The 21,203-nt window shown below is 48.6% G+C and overlaps 1 protein-coding gene across 1 annotated transcript in view; it reads left to right on the top strand.

Moving 5' to 3' along the window:
- The window catches only part of dnah9 (dynein, axonemal, heavy chain 9), a gene marked incomplete at both ends in the record, with an annotated part of 145,259 nt that overhangs the window by 31,469 nt on the left and 92,587 nt on the right, over positions 1–21,203 (top strand). The window contains 7 exon segments of the mRNA XM_079756784.1: positions 233–472; positions 3,151–3,311; positions 6,563–6,719; positions 8,505–8,609; positions 13,857–14,014; positions 14,726–14,864; positions 20,373–20,660. Of these exon segments, the coding sequence (XP_079612910.1) occupies positions 233–472; positions 3,151–3,311; positions 6,563–6,719; positions 8,505–8,609; positions 13,857–14,014; positions 14,726–14,864; positions 20,373–20,660 (1,248 nt within the window).

Genomic DNA, 21,203 nt, shown 5'->3' with positions numbered 1-21,203 from the left:
TGTGCGTGTGTGCATGCTTTTGTGTGGGTGTGTGTGTGCGTGAACTCATGTGCTCTACATAAATCAGGAGCAGGGTGTAAAACGTTCCTCAGCTTTGTAGTAAAGCCCCTACTCCTGAGACCACAGTAGCTACTCCTCCTCTGATGTCATCTCATCTCCAAACTATAATGTCTCCCTATAACCCCACCCGCCCACCCCAACTGCCCCACCCTTTCCCCCCACCCCCACCCAGGTGGCCCTGACCTGCACGCAGATCTGGTGGACGTCGGACGTGGGCATTGCGTTTTTACGGCTCGAGGAGGGGTACGAGAACGCCATGAAGGAGTACTACAAGAAGCAGGTGACCCAGCTCAACACCCTCATCTCCATGCTGATTGGCCAGCTGTCCCCCGGCGACCGGCAGAAGGTCATGACCATCTGCACCATCGACGTGCACGCCCGCGACGTGGTGGCCAAGATGGTGGCTCAGAAGGTGAGTGGGGAGGTGAGGGGATATGGTAATGTTTGAATGTTCTGGGTTATGACAGCGCACTCTCAAAATAGCATCTTGTCAGGGCAATTTCCTTAAGAGATATTGCGTCTAGGACAGATAAGATTTCTAAATGCAAAAAGCACACAATATTTGTGGACAATTAACCTAGTTTTAAAGGTCCTATGGCATGCTACTTTATGGATGCTTTAATAAAGATATTAGTGGGCCCCTAACACAGTATTTGAAGACGTTCCCGACATTCAGCCGTGGTGCAGAATTACAGCCACTACGAGCCAGTCGCACATTGAGCTTTCCCCAAACGCGCCGTTTCGGTGTCTATAGCTTTAATGCAAATGAGGAGGAGCGAGGCGGGTCAAGGAGGAGGGCGGGGGTGTGGCCCTGAGCAGCTTGCAGCCACGGTACCATGCACCCTGTTTACAGTGGATGTATCGCAATGGCGAGGCGCACACAGCCTTTAGCTGTGCTCCGGCGTGAGTCCTGGAGCTCTGTATCTAAATAATATCATATTATACATAGATATCTATATAATATAATATAATATAATATATATTATGACGCCCAAAAGCTGTGTGCGCCTCCAGACAATATCATGAATCTCACACGTCGGGTTCTCCGACGTCTCTGGTTCTTCCACGTCCACATCAATCTGAAGTAGGCTGAACCACGACATGGAGGAGAAAGGGATTGTTGCCGCGATTGTCTCCCGCCAGAGCCTCGCGGCCGAGGGACCACCGCCTCCTGCAGCGGGCAGCGCTGAGGCGGTGGTCCCTCGGCAGCAGGAAGCGGGGCTCAAGCGGGAGACAATCGTGGACAACAATCCCTTTCTCCTCCATGTCGTGGTCCAGGGAGTCAAAGCCAAAGTTCCTTTCCCCCAACTCCTTCTCAACCATGGCTGAGATAACCCCCACTACAGTCTCGTTGTGGAAATACCAGAGACGAGAGTCCGACGTGTTATGCGCCGTAACACCAACAGCAGAACGGTTATCTAAATAACAAAGAAGTGTACAACACTTGCGTTACAGTCCTGGAGCTCTATCAATTATATCATATAATACATATTATATTTTACATATTATCACGGCCAAAAGCTGTGTGCGCCTCCAGACGATATTATGAATCTCAAACGACTGCGTCGGGTTCTCCGACGTCTCTGGTTCTTCCACTTCAACATCAATCCGAAGTAGACTGAACCGCATGCTGCCGGCTGCCTGCTGCCGGGCGGTGGTGCCTCGCGACAACGGACAGCGGGGCTCAACGATAGCTGAGATAACCCCAATTACAGTCTTGTTGTGGAAATACCAGAGACATCAAAGAACCGACGTGTTATGCGCCATAACACCAACAGCAGAACGGTTATCCAAAGAAGTGTACAACACTTGCGTTACAGTGTGTGTAATCACACACACACACACACACTCATTGTCTCATTGGCAGGCCAAATTCTCTGGGCTGGCAAGGCAGAGAAAGGGGAGGTGGCATCTCCCCTTATGACGACATTCAGGGAAAACTCCAAAACGGTGTGTCTCAGTTTCTTTTTTTTTCAAAGGCGGAGCAGAATGCCTAGTGCTCGTTTCACAACAACCAAAAGCTACTGGGGGAGCATAGGTAGGCTTAGGGAACTCATATTAATGTTAGAAAACCTCAGAAAGTGAAATGTTCATGCCATGGGATCTTTAATGCATGCCTCTCTAGCAGAGTGAGTCCAGAATACAGTTGGTACTTTAGATGAATTAAAGGAAAAAACATATGGATTTTTTCATCACAATCTCGAACCCAAATCTTTAAAAAAATTGGGCATTCCAACAAAACAGCTTAAAAAAAAGTCATTTGGATGGGATTTTTTTCGGACTAAATTCGTCACACCAAATTTTTTACCATAGTACAGAAATTCTGTAACCATCCACAGGGAAAGCATGGGCCGCTTAGGGACGGTGAGGGGGGGGGGCACTGGGCCTATTTATGGCGAGGCGTGGGGCTTGTCGGCACGCCAGCATATTTAAATTTCCCACACGTGCATGGCGATCAAAGAGCGCAGGCTCATTTTTAGAAAGCCATTTCCCAGAGAAGCAGCAGGAAGAAGCTCTTACGATATTCAAGCGGGTTATTAACATAATTACAGGCTGGAGAAATCGTAGATTACGCCCGCCTTTCTCTATAGTGCTGCCCTGCTATCTGCTTGACGTTATTTGCCACTCTCTCTCTCTATCTCCTGCTCCCTCTTCCCATTCTCTCTATCTCCCTCTGTTACCTCCTCCCCCCTACTCCCCCACTCGCTCCCCGATTTCGCTATCTGCCACCCTCTTTGTCTCCCCCTTTCTCTCCTCGATCTCCCTCTTTTTCCTTACTCTCTTTCTCCCTCCTCCCTCCTACCCCACTATGTCTCACTGTATTTCTTACTGCACTTTTTTCCCTCTCCATCTTTCACCCACCCCCCTTTTGTTATTCTCTCTCTCTCTCTCTCTCTCTCTCTCTCTCTCTCTCTCTCTCTCTCTCTCTCTCTCTCTCTCTCTCTCTCTCTCTCTCTCTCTCTCTCTCTCTCTCTCTCTCTCTCTCTCTCTCTCTCTCTCTCTCTCTCTCTCTCTCTCTCTGTCTGTCTGTTTTATTCATACTTCATACTCCCGTTCTCTCTCCCTCTCTCTCCCCCACCTGGGCTACAGATTGACAATTCCCAGGCCTTCGTGTGGCTGTCCCAGCTCAGACACCGCTGGGGAGAGAAAGATGCTCACTGCTATGCCAACATTTGTGACGCCCAGTTCCAATACTCCTACGAATACCTGGGCAACACCCCCCGGCTGGTCATCACCCCTCTGACTGACAGGTAGGCCACGGAGAGCCACGTCAACTGGATTTACTTGTCAATTAGTATGATGGACAAATGATAAGGGTATATTAATTCACCATTAATTAACATTAGGAAATGCAGTAATAACATTAACGCAACTACTGGTCTAGTTAACATTTACAAATGGTGTTCATGTTTACTACTGGTGTTCATGATAACTAAGGTAATAGCGTTCATGTTAACTATGGTATTAATGTATACATTATTTAATAGGGTTAGGGTTAACCCTTACCCTTGCCCTAACCCTAACAATTGTCCTTATCCTAACCCCTATGCTAATGTATATACAAATGCTTATTGCTGCCGTAACTAATGTTATTAATGGTTCATTAATTTACCCTAACTGTAAAAAAACGTTTATGTGGGACATGCCTTAAGAGGAAGCAGTATGGTATTTACCTCTGCCAATATTTTTTTTCAATATTGATCTACTTATGTGTGCATATACAAATGGCAGCAAACCAAGGCAGTTCTTATTTCCAATATTTGTGTTGTGAAATCCTGGCAAAACAAGTTTGCTAGTTTGCTCTGTATAAATATTTATATAAATGTACTGTGTAAATGTGTGTATGTGTATGTTTGTATTTATGTATACGCATATATGAACACATCATATTTCCTTCCTCCATCCTTCGTTCCTCTCTGGTTTCCTTTGTTCTTGTCCTATCGGCTGCTTCGTGTTTTCGGCGGGAACACAGCGTGAGAACAAGGGGTGGTTTGAGAGGACGGGTTCAGAGGTCAAGTAGCGGGGCTCCTGCGCACGCTCGTGTCCTCGTATCATCAGCCCCGGTCTGACCGCTGGCCGCTCAGCCGGCCCGGGGAAGGGGGAATGAATAGCGTCGCTCTCATCGTGTCCCCTCTGAACGGTAACACGACAGCGACTCACACATCACCCCCATGACATCGCCGGTGACGCTCTGAAACGACCAAAGCGCCGAAGTCTACTTCGTTTTTCGGTAATTTGAAAAACAGTGCATGTTGCAGCCGCTAAGCCATTAAGTTATTTAGACGCTTTTAATGTGACGCCGTTAGACGGGGAAGGGAGGGGGGGGGGGGAATGGCTTTTTATGAACGTCACGCATTTTAATGAGGTCATAAATTTCGCATCGCAGCATGAAGCGTTAGCTTTGAAGGGAGACGTTATCTGTTGGCTCACCAAGAGCAGACTGTGGCTAGTTACCGAGGCGTGCTGGCCGCGCGCAGAGGTATCATTAAGCTAATGAATCACGCGCGCTAATCTATGGCAACAGCAGCCACGGCACAGAATGCTAACTGGCACGACTCACACGTACCCCTCCACGTTGGCTAACGGCAGCGCTCCCGCAAAAATGTCATAAATATTTTAACGGTCGGCCCTGTGGCAAGACAGGCAGAGGGCTGAACCGGACTGAGACGGACACACACTGATGTTTGACAAGACACAAAGAATAAGACGGACGGACAGATGTTTAAGTAATGTGTCGGATGGGTAAAGTATTCAGAGTGAGACACAAGTCGACGATAGTACGACACAGTAAGATGCGCTAGTAGTAAGACAGATGTGCAGACAGACATTGGATGGATTTGTAACGCAGGAGCCAGGGAGGGAGATATGACAGAGCAACAGGTTATTTGAACAGTGAGACAGGCAGACCTGCAGGTGGGGAGGAAGAGACACAGAGACAGACAGGCAGACCGGGGATAGAAAATGTGTTTGCTTTTAATAATACAAGACTCCCTACTCTCTGTGAAGGGGATCGGATCTCGCTGCTTTTCCTTGTAGCTGGCTTCAAATATTCAGAGGGAGACACCCTTGCCCAACCAACCACATGATTGATTGTAGAAAAAAATGAAAAAGAACATACACAACCTCTAAACAAATGTGCCATATTTCAAGGGAAGCGCCATGAAACCTGTTGGCAACAGTAGCGACACCACGCACGCAGATGGCAGTCATTTGTCTTTCGGCGGTTTCCGCACATCGTTACGTTTGGCAACAACACCCGAGCACGCACACACAAAAGCACACACTCTGAACACGCACACATACATACACACGCACACACAGGTGATCACACACACACACGTGAGCACACATGAGAACACACAAACACACATACACGCACACGAGCACACACGCAGGCCATACATCGTCAGGTAACCATCCTGCTCATTCCAATCATGGCTCTATTGGCGTTCCGAGGCTGCCAAGTGCGCACACATTCCTCCGCCCCGCATCCGGTGATCAATGGAGGCCTGATTGTTCTCTCAGAGGTCCTCATCAGGCAAGGTTTCTCACAGAGACACCGACGCCAGAGACTGATGTTTTTTGGTTCTGTTTGGGGTGGAGGTAATCACAGGTGTTTGGAGATGTGAGGAGGGGGGGGAGAGGAGGGCTGAGGGATGGGGAGTTGTGTCAGGAGGTGGGCGGGGACTTCTATCAGATCATGGGTTTTTCTTCCCAGATACAATTGGATGGTTTGGGGGGGGGTGGGATACGTGTGTGTTGTCGTGGTGGAGTGTGATGAGGGGAGGGGGGTGGGGGGGGCTTGTTTTCGTTGGGCTGAATTTGATTCTGTAAGGGATTAGGAGTGAGTCATGGAATGTATAAAATCTATTTGGGTTGATTTGATTTGTTCAATATTGATCCGATGCACCCCGGTTATACTGAATGATTGCTGTCAATAAGTTGGGTACACAACTGGAGTTTACAGAGTTTGTCCACGCTAAGTGAAACATTTAAATTCCAAACTGTTAGCATTTTTTAGAATCGATTATAATGAATTCTAAGTGGATGCATACAGGCTAAAGCCCAAAGCAGCCGAGCGGGGGATGAATAAAATCATGTTCCCGATTGTTTATGGTCCAAACGACTTATTTAAGCGAGTCAAATCATACAAGCACTACTCATTCGTGGCCTGTGTGTGTTTTTGCTTCATTAAAACAATATGGTCACGTTGCTTTTTATTGTCGAGGAAACATCTGGTTGTTAGTTCCGTTCGACCGTTGTTCGGTATGTTAGTGTTGTGGCGCATTGATTTGGAACCGTTAAAAGGCCAGAGGTGTACTGTTGTGGGAAAATAGTGCACGCCCTCTTTGAGTGTTATTGACAAATCTAAATCAAGTACTCTGCAATGCTGTGTTATAGGCCCCTGTAATATATAGCGGGAGGAGTACGTCCTGACACTGTGTGTGTGTGGGTGGGTGGTGAGTCATGTGTATGTATAATGACCGCTGTGCTTTGGCAGGTGCTACATCACCCTCACCCAGTCCCTCCACCTGACCATGAGCGGGGCCCCCGCAGGGCCGGCGGGGACCGGCAAGACGGAGACCACCAAGGACCTGGGCCGGGCCCTTGGCATCATCGTGTACGTCTTCAACTGCTCCGAGCAGATGGACTACAAGGTCTGTGCGCTTGTGTGTGTGTGCGCGCGCGGTGCGTGCGTGTGTGTGTGTACTTACACAATATGTGCACACTTGCATACACATGTTGCACATTTTCAAATGTTTGTTTGTGTGTGGTTCTGTGTGTCTTCCTCCATGGATTCTGTGTGTGTGTGTGCGTGTGTTTTTGTGTGTGTGCCGTCCTCCATTGTGTGTGTCATTGTGTGTGTTCAGGGATTATACAGTGTTCCATTGTGCGTTGCATAATGCATCACATTGCTAGTCTGTTTCCCTCTGTGCTCGTGATGCAGTGTAGTATTCTGTGAATTAGTTGAGTCACCTCGCCGTCCTGCAGCATAATCCTCTCTTATCTATTCCATTTTCATCTCCTGTTTGCTCACCCCCCCCCCGCACACACACGCCCCTCCCTGCTCTTCGTCTTAAAGGAATAGCAGATGAGTTACACACTTCAATAGCTGGGTTTCTTCCTTTGGTGAGGCGTGTCATCAGTGCCCTTGCTTCCACACCGACTTGTGTAAGCAAGCACAGATGATTGCACATACACATGGACGGTGTGGATGTATACGTTCTCATGCGCACACACGCGCAGTCGCGCACACATGCCAAAACATCCAACTATGTGCATGCACTTCCTGCATAGAGAGTGGTTTGTGGGCGACATCTTGATCATACTTCTAAGGAAGGTATGTCATGGCAATATATTACTCCTGGTGACACACAGTCACATACAGAGGAGAGAGAGAGAGAGAGAGAGAGAGAGAGAGAGAGAGAGAGAGAGAGAGAGAGAGAGAGAGAGAGAGAGAGAGAGAGAGAGAGAGAGAGAGAGAGAGAGAGAGAGAGAGAGAGAGAGAGAGAGAGAGAGAGAGAGAGAGAGAGAGAGAGAGAGAGAGAGAGAGAGAGAGAGAGAGAGAGAGAGAGAGAGAGAGAGGTTTGTTTACATTCTCCTGGAGGAACAGGGCCGGGAGCGAAACATCGTCTTGACAACAAACGTGCACAGAAAAACCACAGGTGCACCTTATTCCAATGTACACACACACACTTAAACAGTAGAAAAAGAGAGAGAGACATGCAAAGATGCCGAAATCAAGACAGTGTTGTGGTGAGAGAGACATGCGAGGATTAAGTGAGAGACAGAGAGAGAGAGGGTGGCTGTACCTTTTTAAACCCTTTTTGCCTCTACTTAGTTTCTTGTGTGTTGTTGTGACGTTGTACCTCCTCAACGCCCTTCCTCCAGTCATCCAGCGTGAGATATTATTCTCCTGCTCTCCTTCTCCTCCAGAGTTCCCCTCAGTGAAGCGCTTATATTATACCAAAAGCAGTTTTTTTTCTCCATCTGTATCATCATCTAATTGGCCATCTCTGCCTTTATCATCCAGCCTCTCCGAGTTGCCACCCCCTTCCCCTCCTTCTTGACCCCCCCCCAGTGTGTAACCAGCCTTGTTAAGCAGCTGCAGAAGCGGCCATCATAGTTATTGAACAGTATCTGACAGCCGTGGGATTTTGATTGATTTTTAGTGCTCGTGATGCAAGTGCAATCCTTATTGCACCAGCAGCCATCCTCTCCCTGTTTTCAGCCGCTAAAACAATCATCAAATAAATTATACACACCATTGTAAAAGAGGTTGATGCGGAGAAAGATACTCCCGTACTTCTGTTTGATGTTTTGTGTGCGTTGTATGACGGAGTGCCAGGCAAACAATCACCTGCCTAACATACCTCTCTCCTTCTCCCTGTGTGTGTGTGTGTGTGTGTGTGTGTGTGTGTGTGTGTGTGTTCGTGCACCAGTCCTGTGGAAACATCTACAAGGGGCTGGCCCAGACGGGCGCGTGGGGCTGCTTCGACGAGTTCAACCGGATCACGGTGGAGGTGCTCTCCGTGGTGGCCGTTCAGGTGAGAGGCACGAGGTCACCCGACCTCGCAGTGACTCGCTCTCTGACTCGTCGTTTAACGGGCGAGGACCTCGTCGCCTGGGACACAGCGGTCCTACTTTGTTATAGAGGGACTGCTGGGGAAATGGCACAGTGTATGGGCCGGGAACCAAAAACAACAAGGGGCAGAGTCACCCCGGGTTTCCCGTTTGGGTACGGAGATATTCCGCTCAGAAGGGGATTTTAATGAGTGTGTTTCAGCAGTGGCTACAGTCCACACTGGTGTTGTTCGAAACCTATGCAGACATTTCTTCTTATAACGCGGGCTTCCCGGTGACAGAATGTTTTAGCTCGTCTTCCCACCGGGAGAGGTTACCAGCGTTGGCCGGGTTTGTGTTCGTTGTTCGATCCCCAACCTCCAGCTACAAGATTGGTCATACCAAATATAAAATGCCCTTTTACCCAGATTTAGAGAGACGCCGAGATCGTTTATTGGCCTGTGGCATGTGCCACCGCGACCACTGACATACCATGGCATATGCCGTTCAGGAACGGCATATGCCGTTTAGGATCGGTAACTGCCGTTCAGGTGGAACGGCATGCCGTTTAGGAACGGTAACTGCCGTTCAGGTGGAATGGCATATGCCGTCCAGGAACGGCAAATGCCGTTCTGGAACGGTAAATGCCGTTCGGGTGGAACGGCATATGCCGTTCAGGAACTGTAAGTGCCGTTCCCAACAATGGTATATGACACCAGCACGCCCCGCCTCCTCCGTATCATTTCAAGACAAGTATTGCCGTAAATGTAAAGCTATATATATTTGGTCTTTATCGACACTATATCACAACATAACGCCGTAAATAAAGGGATTTATACGTTTCTCGTGTCCGTTCTGTTGTTAGTATATGTGCGATCTGTTTGTTGTTGCTTTTGAAATGACAGATACTTTTGAAAACAGCCAGACTTGCTCCGGTGACGGTAGTTAGCCTAGCCACCTAAACAGGTCTGACTAATCAATAACAGAGATTTAGTGCCTGGCACTTATCTGGCACTTACCGTTCCTGAACGGCATATGTCGTTCCACCCGAATGGCACGTACCGTTCCAGAACGGAATGTGCCGTTCCTAAACGGCATATGCCGTTCCACCTGAACGGCAGTTACCGTTCCTAAACGGCATATGCCGTTCCTGAATGGCATATGCCGTTCCTGAACGGCATATGCCATGGTATGTCAGTGGTCGCGGTGGCACATGCCACAGGCCAATAAACGATCTCGGCCCTACTGCAGATTTGAGTGGATCCGCTATAAGACTTTAGATTATGAATCCAAAAGATTACCAATCGAAAGTCTAATGTGAGACTTACTCGCTAACCGGCTAACCAGCTAACTCACCTTCTCGCTAACCAAGTAACAGACGGCAGTTTGAATCCACCGTCTCATCGTTGTCGTTTGTATGTTGTCCGGTGTCCAGACTCAACATAAAGCTGTCCCCATCCCCTCGTTCCGCCGGCCGTGCCCCTCCCCCCGTTAGTATTCTGTGTGTGTATTGAAACGCGCGCTCCGACTGAACTTGATGGGCGCTGTGGTACGGCGGACCCCTTGGAGAAATCAGTCGCATATTCTGCAGCGCTGGCAGAGGAAGCCCGCGTCGTCTGTCATCTTCCATTCCTTCCTTACCCTGGAACTCGCTTTTATTTAAACCCCCCCCTCCCCTTCCCCGGTCTTAGCGGCTCAGCAAGTCCTCATGCAGCCCCCCCCCCCAACCCCATACCCCCACTGCCAGTGCCACACAGCCAATGCCAAACACACATCCATACACGCGCGGGCACATAAACTCACACACTCACACACAGACACCCATATAAACACTCTCACTCACACACCCCACCACACCCACCCTCTCAGACCCACCCCCTCGATGTCACCCCCCCGGGGAATCGAAGGTCTCACAAATCACACTTGAGATTAAAGCCGGCCTAGGCAATTTATTTTAGATGTATTGTTTTTGTCATATTTGTTGAAAATCTGTTTACATCCCCGGCAGCAATCAATAAATCAAAAGCTCTGACAAAAACAAAATCAAAAGAGTTGGTATCTCGTGGCTGTCGGATGACCTGTCTTTCTGTCTACTTATCCGGGGACCTATCGCAATCTGCCCGGTCACTTATTGACCACGAGACCAGAGTCTCGGGACAATGCTAGGCGAAAAGAGCTATTGCTTAAGCTAGCTAGATAGTCCTGGGGTTTGGGGGAGGGGTAGCAATGTTTTAATTGGATACTTTCAAAATCTAGCTTACCCCGGCTGGTTTCTCCAAAGTTGCCACAAGCTGTAATAATATGAACTCTCATGGCATAAAAACTTCAAATCTGAGTGAAAGTGGTGTTTAACTTTCTTTCGCTGCATATTTTGTTCTCCACGTCGCTGGAGAATGGCTTCTGTAAGCATGTCATGGCGAACGGCGAACCCAAAACTCTGCCCCGCACTACTCCCGGTGGGAGAACAAGCTAAAACATCCTGTCTGCAGACACCGACGCTTCAGATCTACGCTGTGTAGACCGGCCGCTGTAGAAATACACTTATTAAAATCCCTTTGAAATCTCCCTTAAAACTTCATCCACTCAGGGGAATGAGCTTCTCTCTCCGATAGAATACCTCCGTCAGGAGACGCCGGAGCAAGGCTTCACTCCACGCCTTTCTGCCATGGCATACACCACTGGATCCCAGATAATCCCTGGAGGGTATGGCTCCAAATGAATGTGACCATCCCCTCGTGTATTTATATATATATATATATATATATATATATATATATATATATATATATATATATATATATATATATATATATATATATATATATTTATGTGTATAGTATGATGGGGCTATCATAAGGGCGGCGGGGATGACGGAAGGTGCTGATTCAGCTGGTGATGATAACCGGGGATGATAACGGGCTGGATCGTTCTTCATCTCCAGCCCTGTAACCACACATAGGGTACCCCCCTCCCCCCTACCTCCCTCCGCTCCTCTACCTCCCCCGCCTCCCCTCCCTGCCCTCGCCTCCCCTTCCCTCCCCTCTCCCCCCGGCCCTCCCCTCCCTCCCCTCCCTCCCCTCCCTCCCTCCCTCCCCTCCCCACCCTCCCCCTCCCCAGTCCTCCCTCCCCTCTCTCCCTCCCTCCCCTCCCTTCCCCTCCCCAGTCCTCCCTCCCCTCTCTCCCTCCCCTCCCCTCTCTCCCTCCCCTCCCCTCTCTCCCTCCCCTCCCCTCTCCTCCCTCCCCCTCGCCACTCCTCCCTCCCCTCTCCTCCATCCCCTCCCCTCTCCTCCCTCCCCTCCCTTCCCCTCCCCAGTCCTCCCGCCCCTCTCCTCCCTCCCCTCCCCAGTCCTCCCGCCCCTCTCCTCCCTCCCCTCCCCTCTCCTCCCTCCCCTCTCCTCCCTCCCCTCTCCTCCCTCCCCTCCCCTCTCCTCCCTCCCCTCTCCTCCCTCCCGTCCTCCCTCCCCTCTCCTCCCTCCCCTCCCCAGTCCTCCCTCCCCTCCTCCCTCCCCTCTCCTCCCTCCCCTCCCCTCTCCTCCCTCCCCTCTCCTCCCTCCCCTCCCCTCCCGTCCTCCCTCCCCTCTCCTCCCTCCCCCTCCCCTCTTCTCCCTCCCCTCCCTTCCCCCTCCCCGGTCCTCCCTACCCTCTTTCCCACCCCTCCCTTCCCCTCGCTCGCTTGTAAGCAGCAATGAAAGTCAAGCAGCACTAAGCCATTGAAGTCCACGGCTGAGAGAATTTTAAAGTGCCAGAAGAATGGATGGGCGTTATGCGTGACATAATGAATAATAAATCACGGTGCTGTTGGTGGTGTGTGTGTACGAGTGTGTGTGTGGGTGTAATGTCTTTGTGTGTGTTCTCTACATGTGTGTGTGTGGTTGTGTGTCTGTGTGTGTGTGTGTGTGTGTGAGTCTGTAATTGTGTGTGTGTTGGTACGAGGGAGGCTGATGAAGTAGGCCTTGGAGGAGCAGCGGAGCATCAAACTCCAGCTGTGTTTGCTGTCAGAAACTTCTCGGGGCCCCCCAACCACCCATCCCCCCCCAGCCACTCAAGCCCAGCCACCCTCCCTGTACAGAGACCGCTCCCCGACAACAGCAGCCAGAACGTAGAATCCATCGGCCCGAAAGTGTGAACAGCTGTTGCATCACGGACGCAATCACACATTTGTTATTCGGGGTTAGGGTTAGCGTCGTCGACGCGGGGCGATCTCCACGAGACCGAGAAAACACGGAAGCCTGCCAGACAGACGGAGCTGGAGTGAGATGAACTTTCGGGAGTCTGGCCCCACGCTGAACTTAGCGTAGCGACGTAGCTCCCCGAACCTCCAGTCAGGATTAAAACAGATACAATCAAGCTAAAGGGCACCAAGGGATTGCACTGCGTTATCTACAATCTGCCTGAAATATCAAGGATAATTGTATAATTTAGCAAATAACAAAACGATAAGCTGTGTGTGTGTGCACGCGTTTGCGTGCTTCCGTGCGTGTGTGGGACTTTTGGTGCGTGCGTTTGTGCGTGTGTTTGTGAGTGTGTTAAATCGCCCATCATGTTTTTAGGCTACTTAAGCATCGCTTTTGCATCTCTGATGCTTCAAAACCTCTTCAACGCTTTTGATTCCACTCCATGTTTTGGGCAAGGGTTCGGTTTGTTTCCAGTTGTTCGCTCTGTTCCGGGACATTCCTATTGTAGTGTCGAGTGTGTCTGATTCTGGAGACTCATCCGTGAAGAGACTTTTAACAATTATTTTAATTTATTTTTAGCCTACTGCTGCTCACGCCCTCTCCACCACATGTTAAATTCATAAAAGTTCAAACCGGGACAATTAGGCAAAAAAAAAAAAGTGTTCCTTTGTTTTTCTTTAGTCACTCAATCATAAACCCGACAGGGGAGAAGAGCCCTCGACAGAAATACCCCAACGCATGCGGCGTGACAATTTAGCAGACTGTTACCGATGAACTGGGTTGTGCGCTGTCATATTTCCAAAATGCTAAATTTCCGAAAGTAACGCTACATCGACTATTCCAACTTTATATCCTTTATTTACTCGGGTGTGTGACCACGGCGAAATCAACGTCAAACCTTTGTTGGAACACTTGTTGGCATGTGAACATCATCGTGCATCACACCCCCCCCCCCCCCCCAAACCCTGCATCAAATCAGTTCCCACGCACTTGGGCGTACAGGTATCTTTTCCTCCTTCTTGGCTCCCTCTGACCTTCTCCGTCCACGACGTACAGGTGAAAAGCATTCAGGACGCCATCCGGGACAAGATGACGAGGTTCAACTTCATGGGGGAGGATGTGAACCTGGTCGCCTCTACGGGCATCTTCATCACCATGAACCCGGGCTACGCCGGGAGGACGGAGCTGCCTGAGAACCTGAAGGCTCTGTTCAGGTAACCGTCAGGAACCACCTTCAGAACCCACCTGGGGGGCCTTTAGAACCCACCTGATCCGCCAGGTGATGTCAACCAGGAACTGTTTCGAGGAGCCCGCTAACTCCAAAAATATAAATGTATAATAATTAAAATGTTCGCTTTGTATTTCTGATTCCTATAGCTACTCTGCACTCTAATAGACTTCTTCCACACTATAACTTTGTTTTGTAGCGACTCCAATGTGATATAAAAGCGCTTAATGACGGGGAAACTGATGCTAACGGGGAAGAAACGTTTCCACTATCTCGACGAGTCCTGTCGTTTTTTACGATGTGTTTTACTGTGATTTAAGTATAATTCCAGCCTACAACTCGGTTTCATTACCCATGATATTAATGCTATCCCCAATGATCAAAATGGCCGTGAGGCCAATGCATCCCACAAGCCCTTCACACACCCCTGTGCCCTCCCCTGATGCTCTGTTTGGGCCAAAGAACGCGTCTATAAATCCTATCCCAGTCCCCACACCCACTAACGAATGCAACCAAACCCACAAACAAATGACCCGATGCCTCCCATGTGAGGTATCCCACCTTCCCTGGTTTTTATGTATCTGCAAAAACCTCGGTGTCAGCATCGGCCCTGAACACCGCTTCGTATCGATCCTGGCGTGTCCCTGCCCCCCGCGGCCCCCGCTGTTTCTTAACGGGCTTCCCTTCGCTCCTGCAGGCCCTGTGCTATGGTGGTGCCGGACTTCGAGCTCATCTGTGAGATCATGCTGGTGGCCGAGGGCTTCCTGGAGGCCCGGGTGCTGGCCCGGAAGTTCATCACCCTCTACACCCTCTGCAAGGAGCTGCTGTCCAAGCAGGTACTGGTGACCCGCACGTCTAGAGCTGCTCTCTAAGTAGTTACTATAGACCCGGAAACCTAGAGCTGCTTTCTATATAGGTACTATAGACCCAGACACCTAGAGCTGCTTTCTTTAGCACTGTAGACCCGGACACCTAGAGCTGCTCTCTATATAGGTTGTACTGAAGAAAGTACCGGAGCCTATAAAGGACTGTATAATTACCAAAGGGATGTAATCTGACTCAAGGAATTTATAACCAAATAATATAATAAACCTGTTTACGTATTTAACTAAGAGTGAGAGGAGACCAAAAACTACGTTTAACAATTTAATACAGACAATAAACTGCCCTAGAGATACACATTGAACACATTGCCATATAAACACTTCAATACACACTCACACTCTACCTCCCCGATGCTGTACCCTCCCTTTAACCCAATCACACAGCCCGCACCCACACAGACAGTCCGACCTGAGGCCCCTCTGTGGGCCTAACGAATGTCCTCGTGCGCGTAGTGCGGCGCCGCTGGATCGTTGGTGCACGTGGAGTGGGGGAGGGGAAAGGGGGTGAGTCGAAACGGGGGGGCGTTGGAGAGGGGGGACACCTCCCTTGTAGATGGGGTGAAGATCGGCGGTTCTGCCTGGTAGGGGGGGTTTGAACCCGCCTCACGAACCTCGTCTGGATCGAGGGAGACCAGCCTCTTCCTGGGTCCCTCTGGCGACTGGGCCGCGAGCGCATGCTCCTGGATAGCGCTCTTCACCGCGAGAAACACTAGCGGGCGAACGGACGGCAAACGCACCTCCGTCTGCCGATACACCGTGCTGCCGACAGCACGAAACACACGAATATTCCAACCCGCTACAGCCCTCGACTCCACGTCCGCACCGCGCAGCCTCCAACCGCAGGTTGCTAGCAAAAAAAAACCCTTTGCGAGTGGCCGACTACGCAAGACTAATTAATTGACTGATTAATTAATTAATTAACTGATTAATTGACTGCGCGAGTGACCGTATCACCGGTAGACTAAATCACTCCGCGCAGGTAGGTCTCATTACAAACAAATACACAACATGCCCAAACTTGTTGCATGGACCAAACTGACATAATAAAAAGGCAAACAAAAGAAATGAATAATACAATACCCCATTAACGTAAAATCAATTAGTACAGTATGATTTAACACAACAAATAAAATAAACGTTTAATCCCTGCAAGTATGAACTATAATTGCCCTTTTATGCAATTAAAGGGACAACAATATGAACATATGCAAACCTTCAGAACATAGGTACTATAGACCCGGAAACCTAGAGCTGCTTTCTTTAGTACTGTAGACCCGGACACCTAGAGCTGCTCTCTATGTAGGTACTATAGATCCAGACACCTAGAGCTGCTCTCTATGTAGATACTGTAGACCTGGACACCTAGAGCTGCTCTCTATGTAGATACTATAGATCCAGACACCTAGAGCTGCTCTCTATGTAGATACTGTAGACCCAGACACCTAGAGCTGCTCTCTATGTAGGTACTATAGACCTGGACACCTAGAGCTGCTGTCTATGTAGGTACTATAGACCTGGACACCTAGAGCTGCTGTCTATGTAGGTACTATAGACCTGGACACCTAGAGCTGCTCTCTATGTAGGTACTATAGATCCAGACACCTAGAGCTGCTCTCTATGTAGGTTCTATTGATCCAGACACCTAGAGCTGCTCTCTATGTAGGTACTATAGACCCAGACACCTAGAGCTGCTCTCTATGTAGGTACTATAGATCGAGACACCTAGAGCTGCTCTCTATGTAGATACTGTAGACCTGGACACCTAGAGCTGCTCTCTATGTAGGTACTATAGATCGAGACACCTAGAGCTGCTCTCTATGTAGATACTGTAGACCTGGACACCTAGAGCTGCTCTCTATGTAGATACTATAGATCCAGACACCTAGAGCTGCTCTCTATGTAGATACTGTAGACCCAGACACCTAGAGGTGCTCTCTATGTAGGTACTATTGACCCAGACACCTAGAGCTGCTCTCTATGTAGGTTCTATAGACCTGGACACCTAGAGCTGCTCTCTATGTAGGTACTATAGATCCAGACACCTAGAGCTGCTCTCTATGTAGATACTGCAGACCTGGACAGATAGGGCTGAGGCTTGGGTTTGAAATGAACCCCAATCCACCTCCCTCACACATGCATGCACTGGACATGTTCTCAGACACACGCAGCAACAGGATATTCATCACACACGCACGCACGCAAATGCACAAGCGCACACTCGCATATAAAACACACACACACACACACACACACACACACACACACACACACACACACACACACACACACACACACACACACACACACACACACACACACACACATAAAAACACACATTAAACACACACACACACACACACACACACACACACACACACACACACACACACACTTAAAAACACACATTAAATACACACACGCATGCACAGTCGCACACACACAAGGACAGAACTGAAGCCAAACCTTAATACACACACTGCAGCTACAGGCAAGGACAGGCATTCATATACACTGAAACATGCATACCAGCACACATCACCACGCACACATTTGACATTTTAATTCTAAAGCTGCTTTTGATGAGATTCCAACCGCCCAGCATTCAGGCCATAAGGGACGTTCACTAACGCGCTCGACAATGGGTTACATGCACGGGAAATGTCAACTGCGGAGTGTTTGGACATTTTTGTCACAGCTCAATGTCAGAACAATAAATGCTGCGGATGCTAACCAGAGATTTTAAATATTTATGATGTCTTTATATCGCTCTGATTGGGGACTAATATGAGCAACGGAATCGCCCAACTCTGACTGTGGGGTTTTGAGATGTTGCAATTAGAGATGAATACATTGCGATTACAATGCCTGTTTAAGTGCCATGGCAAAGTACTATTATCAATGTTTTCTCTAAAGCACAGATTCTCTCTACAGTAAGAAAGTTCCCTTTTTTCTCTCCTACTTCTGCGCCGTTGTTGGCCGTTGTCTCCTTTTCAAGTGTATTTCGACATTAGCAATTTAGCGGTAATGAAATCAGATGATAATTAACCAAATGCTGCTGTACTGTGTATTCTCGCGGGTCGTGGCTGCAAATCAATGCGAGCCAATGAGTCGGGGAAAGCACTCGGCTCAGTGGAACAAGTGGTTTCCACAGTACTGCGTTTCTCAGCTTTTCGGGCACTTCCCAGGCTAAGTATGAAATAGCAAATGTTTGTTATTCTTAACACCATCTTCGGCGATGGGGTTTTTCTTTATTTTGCCCGCTCGGGTCATCGGTTCAATGATCACGAACAAAGTTTTGCCCGGAGTCGGGCTCAAAACACTTAGAGAGTTTTTTTTTTCCGACAAACACGAGTCCTAAGGTTTTCCTCTGCCTTTGGTTGGGAGCAGAGAGGGTGTCATTGTCATGCACTGGGAGTCATCACCTGGAAGTCATTCAAACAGGGCTTCCTGGAAGACCTGGCCATTTGTCTGCTTCCTTTTGAGTTCAACAAAACTGATGAAACAAATGTGAAGAAGAAAGAGGTGGTGGGAATATTATTGATATGCTCCACACAATAAATAGTGTATATTATATTACATAAATTTAATTGATTGCTCCACACATATTTAACATGTATTGTTATATAAATATAATTGACATGCTCCACACGTATATATTATTAATTAGAATTGATATGCTTCACACACATATAGCATTTCATATATTATATAAATTGATTTGCTCCACACAAGTTTATTACACATGATCTTATAGGCTTTACATATCATTGTTATGCCCCACAAATAAATCACATATTCATATACAACATTTTTATAAATAGTATTAATAAACTCCACACAAACGTATGATGCATCAGATAATGTCATTGATCTAGTCCACCCAGACTAATTTGGAGCGCGAGCTGGGTCCAGAACCAGCGAGACAGGTTTGCTGCTCCCTGCTGATGATGCGGGCTGTGCAGACAGCCGACTGACTGCACCGAGGAAATTTCAATTTTTCATCCCAACAAACCACCTCGCCGATCTGATTCCACCAATCAGAGGGCCGGGCTCCAGACGGGGGCCGGCGGCTCTGCTAATCAGTGCTGTCAGCTGCTGCGTTGGCCGCGGAGCAGCAGGACTCTGAAGTGAGTAGAGAGAGGGAGGATAAGAAGATGCTCAGGGTTGTTTATAGATCACATGGCAGGGCCAAGCGGTAAGGAGTCCTTCAGGGGGGGCCCCCGGCGAGCGTTCAGACCTGAACCGGTCTCGGCCGGTCGGCTGAGTCATGGCGGGAGATGTCAAACACAGGGCGTACCCTTTCATGGGTTTTTGAGGCACAGCCTCGGGTTGGGGAATCTGTTTGTTATTTTCTATAAATAATTCATACAAGTTAAATAAGAATGCTGAACAAAATCTGATATAAATAAATGTATAATATTATTTTTTTAATTATTATGTTGTTTTGTATTCTTGTCTCTCTGTTTTGTGACTTGCTCATTTATGCTCACTTCGTTCCTTAAAACATCCTGGGGACATTTTCTGTTCAGTCTGTCTGAGAGATTGCACAGGGGGGGGGCTATTTGACACATAAGAAAATGCCTCCTGCTTATAGACACTCTGAACACCTTGGAAGCACACAGAGTGTCCTGGCCCCTCTGCACGCCCCAGCGGCCGACCCAGTAGATCCGGGATGCCTACACTGCGTTGTGTGGTGTTGGTCGGGCCACTGCTACCCACAGCTAGATATTAAGATAGCCCACCAGGGAGACGGTAATTGAGTTTGGGAGCATCTTGGTTTGCGTACTCTGATGAATGAATGTTGGACCACGGAGGATGCCGTTCAGGGACTGTGATAAATCTCTTGACTTTTTCATTGACCGTGAGCCAGTTTTATTAAGCAAATTTAAATTGTAGTTCCTCAAGAGAATAAGTTGTTTTTCAATTGACCGGACGTCGCCCCTCTTTGGAAAACGTATATAAAAACAACAACACAATTCCTCTGTGCGAGTTGAATGCCAAGCGCAGGATTGCCCTTTTAAATCGACGAATCGCATAGGCATATGCTTCTGAATATTGAATAGTTCAAACATTTGATAGCTTCGATATATCTGAATGCTCTGATTAATTGCAGACGTTCCCTTCGGGGTGTGTTCCTTATTGCACTGTTAACTCAGGGGAAGAGGAACAATATGTTTCATGTGAAAACATCTTACCGTCATTATATTGACTGGAGTTTTTCCCAGGGCAGCAGAAGAGAAATCCACACAGTGTTTGTTCATTGTGTGTGTGTGTGTGTGTGTTTGTGCGGGTGTGTATGCGTGTGCATTTATTCAATTTGTGTGATTGCTCTTGTGATTACACTGTGTGTGTGTTTTTGTGTGAGAGATTGTGCGGGTGTGTGTCTGTGTGACTTTGTTTGATCAATGTGTGCGTGTGTGATCGGTGCCTCCCCCCCCCCCCCCCCCCCCCCCCCTCCAGGACCACTACGACTGGGGCCTGCGAGCCATCAAGTCGGTGCTGGTGGTGGCGGGCGCGCTGAAGCGAGGCGACCCGGGCCGGCCGGAGGACCAGGTGCTGATGAGGGCGCTGCGGGACTTCAACATCCCCAAGATCGTGACCGACGACATGCCCGTGTTCATGGGGCTGATCGGCGACCTGTTCCCCGCCCTGGACGTCCCGCGCAAGAGGGACATGGACTTTGAGAAGAGGGTCAGAGACTCCGTGCTGGACCTCAAACTGCAGGCCGAGGACAACTTTGTCCTCAAGGTGAGCACCGCCTCCGAAAAAGGACGCCGGTTGGTGTGTTTTGTGTGTTTTTTTTACTTTGTGTGTCCCTGTCGTGTGTGTTGGATCGCAGGCACAATGCATTGTTCCCTTATTTGTCGTCGTTATATGAGGACAGACCTGCGTTGAGGTAGAGTTAGCAGCACACAAGTTTAGTCAATTCGAGATATTTTTCTTAGTTAAACTTCGTTTTCTTCAAGTTTGCTGCTATTTCCACCTCAAAGCTGCCGTGTCAGTTAGACAGCTAGGAAACAGCCCCCCACTGTCTATTTTCTTAACAAGTGTTGCAATACATCCACAGCCACATCTTCTAAAAATCTTTCATAATTTCAAGGTTGAAAGATAGTTAAATGGTGAGTTTTATTTCTTTGTTCTGAGATGATGGTGGAGTCTCATGATGTGTTATTCTGCTGAAACCAATAAACCACATAGAGAGACATTGAGGAAGAACTAGAAAGTAAAACTGGAATGCCCTTGTGGCATCCTATCCTTGTCTCTCGTTCTATCAATCTCTCTCTTACTCTG

The sequence above is a fragment of the Pollachius pollachius genome, assembly GCF_949987615.1.
Source record: "Pollachius pollachius genome assembly, chromosome: 19".
NCBI lineage: Eukaryota > Metazoa > Chordata > Actinopteri > Gadiformes > Gadidae > Pollachius > Pollachius pollachius.
Note: the sequence above shows the minus strand (reverse complement) of the source record. Positions and strands in the feature narration are given on the sequence as shown.